Source organism: Parambassis ranga, chromosome 15, assembly GCF_900634625.1.
Source record: "Parambassis ranga chromosome 15, fParRan2.1, whole genome shotgun sequence".
Lineage (NCBI taxonomy): Eukaryota > Metazoa > Chordata > Actinopteri > Ambassidae > Parambassis > Parambassis ranga.
Genome location: NC_041035.1, coordinates 16,054,943 through 16,065,495, shown reverse-complemented (window position 1 = coordinate 16,065,495; position 10,553 = coordinate 16,054,943). Strand labels below are relative to the sequence as shown.

The 10,553-nt window shown below is 42.2% G+C and overlaps 1 protein-coding gene across 1 annotated transcript; it reads left to right on the top strand.

Moving 5' to 3' along the window:
• The first annotated feature begins 124 nt into the window (after positions 1–124).
• Positions 125–9,633, top strand: ppp1r21 (protein phosphatase 1, regulatory subunit 21). The gene is made up of 22 exons (XM_028424314.1): positions 125–784; positions 1,523–1,591; positions 1,836–1,982; positions 2,076–2,177; positions 2,277–2,441; positions 2,525–2,583; positions 2,715–2,809; positions 3,058–3,110; positions 3,235–3,384; positions 3,489–3,590; positions 3,672–3,760; positions 3,849–3,985; positions 4,153–4,245; positions 4,563–4,690; positions 5,267–5,416; positions 5,572–5,664; positions 6,387–6,641; positions 7,016–7,051; positions 7,164–7,280; positions 7,729–7,827; positions 7,937–8,065; positions 8,538–9,633. The coding sequence occupies exons 1-22, from the start codon at positions 725–727 to the stop codon at positions 8,565–8,567; spliced, it is 2,358 nt and encodes a 785-aa protein (XP_028280115.1). The 5' UTR covers positions 125–724; the 3' UTR covers positions 8,568–9,633.
• The last annotated feature ends 920 nt before the right edge of the window (positions 9,634–10,553 follow it).

Genomic DNA, 10,553 nt, shown 5'->3' with positions numbered 1-10,553 from the left:
AAAATAATTGAGATCTATCTATCTATCCATCTTTTAAACTGTGGCGTGTAGACCTCCAAACGCTAGGCGGCGCTCTGTTTACATCACTTCTCTGTTTTAAACTCTGACCTCTGTGTCTGGTTGTCTCTCATTTGAGAAGGATTTGCGGGTTAGCTAGAAAATGAAAGTGTACCCTCACATGAATGGGTATCTGCGACTGCTTCGCTAGCTTAGCAGCAGCGACTCTCGCTCTTTAATACGATTGCGATTAGTCCTACTGCTGTCAGAGAATTACGGCCTACATGTGTCGCTCGCTGTCGGGATTTGTTTTGCTAACATAGCTAGTTAGCCGCTGGCTTGTCCGCTAGCTAGCAAGCTGTCAACGCTAATAGTGCTAACTTAAGAAAACACACAACTGTCAAATCAGAATAACATCCTGCGTTACAAGTAGACTTCTAGCGAAAATCATTTTTACCGCCTTTCAGACCATTTTCCGGGACTCATGACAATCTCCGTGTCACTATGCAGAGGAACTCAATTTTCCCAAGTAACGGGACAAGTCGCCTTGAAGTAGTTAATTACCACCGAAGGCTAGCCGATCTGAGTTAGCCAGGTAACAGCTCGCCGTCCACATCGTCCACATTTCAGGCAACCGGCAGCGTCCAGTGCGGTTTCAGTTATCCGGGTTAGCCAGGATATTGTTTTTTTTTAGCATCAAGGTTTGGCGTGGGGATAACCACCGACCATGGCTAATGTTACAGACCTGCAAACAAAATACAGCAAGCTGGCGCAAGAGTATTCAAAGGTAAAAGGCTACATGTTCTCCTCGCTTTAGCTCTGTCATTGTTACTAATCTGATACTCACAGTGTGATGGCTCACCATTCATCTGAAATCAATTTATTTATTATTTCACGTGTACCACACCTACACCGGATTGTTTTCTTACTGTAAAGAGATGCAACACGTGGGGTTTATTTGGTATTTTAAGGTAAAACTAGTTTGTTACAGTGACATGTTATGGATGATATGATATATTAAGCCAGTGTTTATATCATTTATTTGGGCTGATCTCATGCTGTATCTTAGCAGAAATGCTGTTGAATTAAACTCTTAATAAACTTAAAGCTGTCTATTCAGACTAAATACATGCAGTTTTCAAGGGCTGTCTAGGTTTTTAATTGTTAATTTGTTATAAAGGGGCAGTTAAGCCGTGTTTCCGTGTTAAAGTTAATACTGCATTTGCCCTTTGTTTCTGTGTCAGCTGACATCACGGGGAGTGTGAGCTGTTTCCTGTTCAGCTCCAATCTCCTCTTTAGCCAAACAACATGACCTGCCCAGGAAGTGCTGATGGTGCAACTGTCACACATGCTGCAATTCTGCTGAATTATGTTTAAAGGCTATTAGCCATGCATCGAGTTTGAAATATTTGACTCGAACATTTTATGTAAAACAGGAAAGAAAGGCACTTTAATGCAGTCATTCATCAGTCATGACTGTGATTTATAATGTTTCTGTGTTATTTCCTGTATAACTGTATAACAGCTCCGGGCCCAGAACCAGGTGCTGAAGAAGGGAGTTGTGGATGAACAGGCCAACTCTTCCTCACTAAAGGTAAAGTCATTTAAAATACTGATTATGATCAGACCGATATTTGCAATGCACAGTGTTATTGCGATTATATAATTTAATGTTCGCTAAACAGATCTAGTACCTGCTGCTATGTTGGTATTAATTATCCTAGAGTTGCACAATGTTAACTGAATGACTTCATATCAAATTAGACATAGGAAATCCTGTAATGTTTTCAAGAAAACATGTGAGATTCATTGTACTCTTTTGTTTTGTTGCTCATCAGGAGCAGCTGAAGCAAAGGGACCAGAGCCTGAGGAAGCAGGAACAGGAGATGGACAGCCTCAGCTTCAGGAACCAACAGCTGGCCAAGAGGGTGGAGCTGCTGCAAGAGGAGCTAGCTGCTAGTGAAGCCAAGGGCAAAAAGGGGAAGGTAGCCTAAGGGGAACAACAAACGAGTGCACAGTTTTGTGGAGGGAATAGGATGTACTATGATATTAACTGTATGGTATTTTACTTTCTGCAGAGTAAAGGAGACTCTCCCTCACAGCATGGACTGCAGACCCAGAGTGTGTTTGATGAAGACCTGCAGAAAAAGATAGAAGAAAATGAGCGACTTCACATTCAAGTAGGCAGCCATATTGTGTTTATATTATACGATTGTCATTATTTTGGGTGTACAATTAACTTACTAGGGATGCCATTGCTCTGGGTTTCATTTATTTAGTTCTATGAAGCAGATGAGCAGCACAGGAGGCAGGTGGCTGAGCTCAGGGCACGACTGGAGGAGCTGGAGAAAGACGCTGAGCAGCACCAGGCTGTTGTGGACGGACTCACCGCAAAATATGTGGAAACAACTGAGCGGTTGCAGAGTGACAAAGCACGTTTAGAGGTAAGAATCCCCACCAGGAGAATGAAGCAAGTCATTGTCTATTTTATTAAAGGTTGTTTAAATTATTGTTTCTTTTCTGACAGGTGAAAGCACAGGCAATGGAGAGGGAGGCAAAAGAGTGTAGAATGCGAACTGAAGAGTGGTACATCTTTTTATTTATGTTTAAGAATAATTTCTGATGATATTTTACTTTTTAAAAGCATGATATAAACCTGCAATTTGTGCAAGTATAAAGCATATTTTAATTCAATTCTTTTCTGTCTCCCTACATAGTCAGCAGCAGTTGAGACGATGCCAGTCAGAGCTGAACAGACAGGTGAAACAAAGCAGCAGTGTGATCCAGGAGAAAGTGCCCTTCAACGACACCAGTGAGTATCTGGCACTGAGCCATTTGGACAAAAACAATCTGCTACAGAGGAGATATCTATTTCAGCATTTATGTTAGTGATACAATAACAACATGCTGCCGTAGAGTACGCAGTGTAATGCTACACCGAACTGTATTATTATGCTGAAGAAGGCAGAAGACCAAATCTTTTAAACCGTATTTGTCAACTCTATAAGGCTCAGTGCAGACGCTGAAGTTCTGCCCTCTTTTTTTTTTCCTTCTCTGCAGAATATAGCGACTACAACAGCCTCAATGTGCCATCACACAATCGAAGGCACCAGGTGAGTGACACGGCAAACATACTTTGAGTGAACTTAAGAAATATCAGTCTGTCAAAGGATCGATACATTTCTTAGAGAGGGCACTGGAACAGCTGACAGACTGTGTTGTCTTTCAATGGTACAGCTTAAGGCCCGGGACGTGGCAGGCCAGGCCCTGAGCTTTATCCAGGACCTGGTGGCTGCTCTGTTGAACTTCCACTCCTACACAGAGCAGAGAGTGCACATATACCCTTTAGACTCCTCCATCGAACCTATCTCTCCTCTTAACCAGAAGGTGGGGCAGCCATACACACTCATACTGCAGGAGACACCGTTTCTACATACGGACTGATGTTTATTATTATTTATAACTTATGTTGAATTTTTCCCTTATTCTAGTTTTCTCAGTATCTACATGAGAATGCTGCCTATGTGCGCCCCCTGGAGGACAGCTTTCTGCAGCTATACCAAAGCATCACAGAGGACACTGTCACAGTACTGGTGAGTTCCACTAAGGGGACTTTGCACATCTGTTAAACAGGAAGCACTAAATGTGTTGTATGTCCTGTTGTTCAATTGAAGGAGACTGTGGTCAAGCTGAAGAGTTTCTCTGATAACTTCTCCTCATACACCCACTTTCTACAAAAGATTCTTCCCTACCAGCTGAAAAGGTCAGCAATGTGTTTGTGTGTGAGAGGCAGATGGAAAATTGGAGTGGAGGAAGCTGTACTGATGCTTTTTTTTCTTTCCTCCTTCCAGCCTGGAAGAGGAGTGTGAGGCGCCTCTTTGTACTGCTGCCCTTACTGCAAAGAATCGGGAGTTGCAAAGTGACATGAAGAGAGTAACGTCTGTGTTTGAGAAACTACAGAACTACATTAACCTTTTGGCCTTACCCAGTAGGTTAATACAGGACATTTTAGCCTTTTAGCTGAAAGAATTCTTAATAATTTGAGTCAATAACCATGCATACAGTAGTATTTGTGTGGGATTTGCTAATGTTTGAGGGAAGGAGCGGCTTTATGAAGCAATAAGGGATGCTTGAAATGTGTGTTTTGTGTCTCAGGTGTTCGGCAGGATGCCATGCCACAGAGCAGCACTTCTGCTGTTTTCACCCAGCTGTCTGCCTGCCTACACAGTCTTCATGATGCCATTAAAGGTGAGTCACACTGTCAGACATTTTTGACCCGGAGCCGTTTGCACACAACACGCTGATTCCTTCAGCCAACTGCTGTTGCCTTTCATAAAAGTTGGACTTCATTTCTAGCCCATTTTTGACAGACAAATAGCCAGAGGGTTTTATGTAGCAAAATGTGTTATTAAGAGGTTTATTTGTACAGCTGAGTCACCTTTTTGCCTTGCTTCTTGTACTGTGTATTGTGTATTGTGGTCAAATTAAAAACCTGAAGTTTTGCTTTGTGAATCTCAAATGACAATAACAATCCCCCTCCTGCTGTTTCTGTTTTCTGTGCCCAGAGATGTTAAAGCATTACAACCAGAAGGCTGGCATTGAGCAGGAGCTCCCCACTGTCACCCAGAAGCTCTGTACCACCACAGAGTGCCTCCTGGGATCCTTAGGTTCTCTGACTAGCAGCACAGGCAAGGTAAGACCAGCAGGGGGCAGGCAGCAGCCAAGTTTATATTTCCTACATTGTATGATTAAGCTGTGTGTGTGTTATCTGCATTGCATGAAAGATGAATCGAAAGTAGCAGTGAGTTTTCGCCGCAACCAGATCACATTGCTAAATTACCGCTAATGTGGCAATACAGAGCGGCAGGACTCAGGTGGGCAGCGGTTAAATGTTAAAAGACATTGTCCAAATCAGTGTTTGTACAGCTGCTCCCCAGTCAGAATAAAGAGATAAATGATTCATCTCTGTGAATCAAGTGAATTGCTGGCTGTGATGTGTCGGCTAATGGGAGGCACAGGCCGCTGGGTTGCAGCATTGAATAACACAGGCTGCATATTGAGAGCAGGCGAAAGCCTAATTGTTCAGACATTTATCATTGCTGACACTATGTGGTAGAATCATCTCTCTGCTATAAACACTGGTTAATTTGAGGCTAAGCAGAACGCTGAGTGTCTACATTGAGGAATGTAGATGCTAATTAGCGCTTCTTTATGGAAGCTGTAAGGTTATGCTCTGTTTGATGCATAATGTCACTGCCATTTGTTGCAGATTGCTACTTTCTTCAGCAACAACTTGGACTTCTTTACATCTTCAGGCTACAATCCAAAAGGCAGCACAGTAGCTCTCAACCCTTTGCAAGCAGAGAACATGCTGGCCAACAAAAAGAGAGCTGCAGCCTACATCCAGGCCATCAAAAAGGTTAGTGTGTGGTTCACAAAGTAAAGAAGCCTTTATAAATGTTATTCATTAATACAATTATCAGTAATGTTAGAATAAAAATTCTTTACAAATGTAACATGCATATTTTTAATTGATTAATACCTCCCTAAATTACTGTTTAATTGACCATTCAGGGTAGACCACAGTCTGTTCCATACAGTGAAGCCCTGTCCAATCGTCGCATACTCACCAGCTCCACTGAGAGCAGAGAGGGCCTCACTCAGCAGGTAAGACACTTCGGCGCAAACCATCTTTCAGGAAACCATTTCAGGATGTGGCTAGTCATTTTTTTAAGGAAGTTGCATCTGACCTTAAACACGCACTTATGTGAAGCATGAGTCAGTGTGCCAGCCTGGTTTGGTTGCCCTAAATGCGAGTGTGAGATATAATAAGAGAAGTACAATCTAAATGATTCCATGTGCAAGTGTGGCTTTGTGTTCTTTGGGTCACTGTAAAATTAAAGAAGACGACATAAGAAAACAGCTGAACAACAGTGTTAGTAAGTCCTGAGAAAATAAAAAAATCTCAGGACTACAATGATCCAACAGAGTCATATGATTTTGAATGGTTTGTGGATTGATGCTCTTTGGGGACAGGGTGTGAACAACTGCTTGGCGAGTGAGTCTATGCATATATTTTCCTGAGCAGAAGTGTTTTGGTTCCACATTAAGTTCACTAAATTGTTGAAGTGGAAAAGTAGACTTTTTGGAATTAAGCCTTGAGGTTTTGGAAAGAACAATTCAATTTTTCAAACAGGCACAGTTCGGTATGTTTTTTTTCTATAAATCAGCCTTTCATCAATCAGACAGATTTTCACATTTGTTTAGTTGCATTATGTTCCCATTTCTTCCTGAACATTGTTTCGCTTTTATTGTTCCCAACCTTTGCTCAGCCCTCTCTCCACAAGCTCACTGTCCACTCCATTCCTCTCCTCGTTGGCCTTGTGCAGGTGCAGCAGAGCCAGGAGAAGATCGCTCGGCTGGAGCAGGAGAAGGAGCACTGGCTCCTGGAGGCCCAGCTGGGGAAAGTGCGGTTGGAAAAGGAGAACCAGCGCATTGCAGACCTGGAAGCGCAGCTTGCAGCAGCTCTAGGGGGAAGTCCAAATTCGCAAACAGCTGCAGCCAGCACGCTCACGGAGAGCCATGAGGAAGCAGAAATGGAGCTGAAAGCCCCAGGGAAAGAGGCAACGCTCTGCACCAGCCTGGTACAGTCACTGTTCAGGCTGTTTTTTTTTTTTTCACTTGCAAAGGAAGTTTTGTGCCTGTGGCACTGGTGTCTGATTTGTTTCAACAAAGGGAGTATTATCCTTCTGTTCTTGTAGCTCCCATGCTAAGCAAGTTTTGGGTTAATAAAACTCAGACTTCAAAATGCTGATGCTGCAGAATAGAAGGATACTGTTGTCAGTGCAGGGTTCACAATGCAGTCACAAAGCAGACCTGTTTGTTTTACTAGTCTCTGGATTTTAGCTTTTTATCTCTTCTCTCTGTCTAGTTTGTCCTGCAGAGGCCTGTCTGTGCTTGAAGTGAATTTTTGACTGATGATAAGTCTCTGACATGTTTTTTTCTGTTTGGTCACCAGGTTGGCATGCTGTGCACTACACCCACAGTTGAAAATGTGAGTTTCCATGCACTTATCTTATTCAAGTTCTCGATTAAAATTATTTAAAAGCATGCCTTGTTGGAGGATAACAATCATATGGAGCTGAATGTTATGTCTGCATCTGCAGGTGGGAGACGAGGAGTCCAGGGAGCAGCTGATAAAGACCCACTACATGGCCAGAGTGGGAGAGCTCACCACCCAGCTGCAGATTTCAGACAGCAAAGCAGTACATTTTCACTCTGAGGTGAAGCTCTTACTGTAACGTTTATCCCTGCTTCTTGTAACAAAGAGCATTTTTGTACCACACCAGCTTTTCTGACTTTACAGGTCATTTAAAAAGACGTATAGGAAATCGACGTCCTTTTGCTTTGTAGACTCAGTGTTCAGTGTGAGCATTGATCCAAATGTGGAGGCTCACATAAGTGACATCCTGTTACCGGCATGTCAGTCACCTTCATCTTGTATTGCAACAACAGGAATGCACATAATATTGAGTCAGTCTCTCTAGTATTAAGCTGTCACTGTTTTAAATTGTGCATTTACCTTTGACACGGTTCTCAAATATACCCCTTAACTCAAAGGAACCTCTCCTTTTATTGCAGCTTCTAAAGCAGATCTGTAAATAGTGCTGTGCATATTTTACACCCATCAGGGGACAGCAGCTGTTTACTTTCTTCTTTTTCCATTTTTAGTGTCGAGCTTTGGCTAAGAGATTAACCATTGCAGAAAAATCACGGGAGACTCTGAGCGAGGAGGTCAAACTGGCTAATCAGAACATCACACGCTTGCAGGTGAAATGCAGTCTTATTGCCAAAAAAAGAGTTTCCTTGTTTGCAGTCTTTTTCTTTTATGCCTTCTTCTAACACAGAAAACAAATATAAACCGCACTGTCTCATACAGGATGAGCTGGCTACGACAAAGAGGAGCTACGAGGACCAGCTAAGCATGATGAGCGACCATCTGTGTAGCATGAATGAAACTCTGAGCAAGCAGAGGGAGGAAATCGACACACTCAAACTGGGCAGCAAGGTACAGCACCATGAGTTCTGTTGTCGGCTCTTTATCTGTTTTAACAAAAATGGATGATACAGATGATACAGTGTGAAGGATTAAGCGGCAGTGAATTGTGGAATAGTAAAGTTGCTGTCAGTCACAAAGGGAACTGGGAGGTCATCGGTGGGGTTGTGGTTACTGCTGCCAGATTTTGATGAGAAAAGCACCTGCTGGAGCCATCTGACAAAGTCATTAAGCTAATGCCACAGTAAAGGAGAGGCCTGCGTGCCGCTGCATGTATGCACCCAGGCGGCTCTGTGCTGGGAAGTTGCAGGAAAGAACATGTTTATGATCCAAAGGTGACGATTTTCTCTTGAAGGGCAGTAACCAGCCTCAGCATGTTTGCAACAGAATGCAAATCACAGCGTTCTGACCTGGCTGCACCGAAATGCAACACTGAGTGTGCACATGGCTTGTTTTAATTATCCTTTGTGTTTGTTTTCTTCAGGGAAATGCTAAAAAGAACAAAGGTCGTTAGAGCTGCCATCCAAAGTCCAGCTCTGTGCGGGCATGTGGAGTTCCCAGCAGCATCTCGGTATCAACACTGTCACCAAACCACAGGACGGCTACTGTACTTGGGTCTCGGATTCCTTCACTGTCAAGCAGTGACGACACAAAGGAACTGTTTGGATGCCAAAACATGTTTCGACAGAAAAAAAAAAAGTTTTTTCCCTTTTCTTTCTTGCAGCCTTAGATAAAACATAACATGATTTGGCAAAAGACTCTCTGAAGCTGTACTGGAAGTTACTGCTTGACCTCGAGGTCAAAGCACAGTGGGAGAGAAACAGCTTTCCCCAGGAGAAAAAGAAACAGCTGGAAGAGTTGGTAAATATTCACTGCAGTCAAAACTTGAAGACCAAACCCTGTTAATCTATGTGTGTAGCTTTCCTGCTTTGTGTATGTGTGAGAGAAAATGAAGCTGTGTATTTTTTTTTTCTGCGTGAGAGGGAGCGATCAGTGTGTGTGTGTGTGTGTGTTGTCTCATTGTGTGACTATAGCACCACAAAATGTGAGTACTGTTTTACAATTAAAGGTTTTTAGATCACATTTGAGATTATTTGTACAAGTGGTTGCAGTGGCTTGTATGTCTGCCTACAGAATAATAACCCCTCTTAAAATACATGCATATATATATATATATATATATATAGATATATATCAGATGTTCCCAAGAAGAAGGGCTGAACAAACTAAAAATGACACACTTGAATTCATTCCACATTTTGGAGAAATCTTCAGTCCGCTGGGAGTGGAGCAGAGACAAAGATGTCTGCCTTGGAGCACTGATTAGGTGTGTTTACCTTGATGGGAAAGGATGGACAAGTTGGAGCTTGTGAAACGGTGTCAGTCTGTCTCTGTAAACTTACTCTTAATAGTCTTTCCTGTCACCTAAAGGACGTGTGTGCACTCTGTGTGGCACAAGTCAATGTAATGTGTATGGATGAAAAGGGTTAACGTGAAGTCACGATGTAAATTACAGTATCATTTTTTTAAATATGTAATAATATAATAATTATCCAGACATTACAAATCTTTATTTTCCACATATTTTGAATCTGTAGCTTATTTGTGTGTGTTCAGTGAGCATTACTGGAAAGTGTGGTGGAAGGACTGGCCCATGCTGCAACTGGTGCTTAGACAATTGGTGAGTCATGGCAGAGGGCAGTTAAAGTTTACAGACAAATAGAACCTCTGTGGCTTGTGTGACAAAAGGTAAATAAAAGACAAGCCCAGCAGTACTTGTGAGCAGTTCATTCAGACCTCTTGTTTGCAAGCTGCCAGCGAGACCTTTGATCGCAAAGATTTGCCAACACCCTGATTTAAAAATAAAAAGAAAGAAACGTGTATTCTCACCATGTAACCTGTTGAAAAGCACATATAAATATGTGAAACATAATAAAAGAGCTTGCTCAACATTTACATGCTTTGTTTGTATTTAGAATTTTAATGGTGAACTCACTTCACGTGTTGCATTTCGGGGTGTTGGTTGAAGCTGGGAAAACAGCCTGTAACACGCCCTAACCACTGGGAGATGAGGCGGCAGCAGCACCATTAAACTGGACACATGAGGACTGGAAGATCAGCTGATGATGTCATCTTCTGAAACATCTTTTTCGAATTATTATTATTTGGGTTTGTGGTGCTTTCATGTACTCTTAGTTCATAATTTCAGGCAATTTCAGCAACTAAATAAAGTATAAAAAGCCAACATTTGTTTGCACTTTTACACATGATTTGTAAGAAGTACAAACAGTGCATGAACAGCTGTGTCAGACATGTGCTGTTTTCCCATGTAAGACATCATGATAACAGGATATCAGGAGATAACAGGAGTAGCTTCCTATAATCGTGGGTCAGCATAATGAAAGGACAAGTGCTTTCCCCCCTTTTATTCTCCATTGGCATACAATTAATGTTTATCCATCCAATCTTTGCTAAATTTGTAGAAGTGCTCGGTATATTT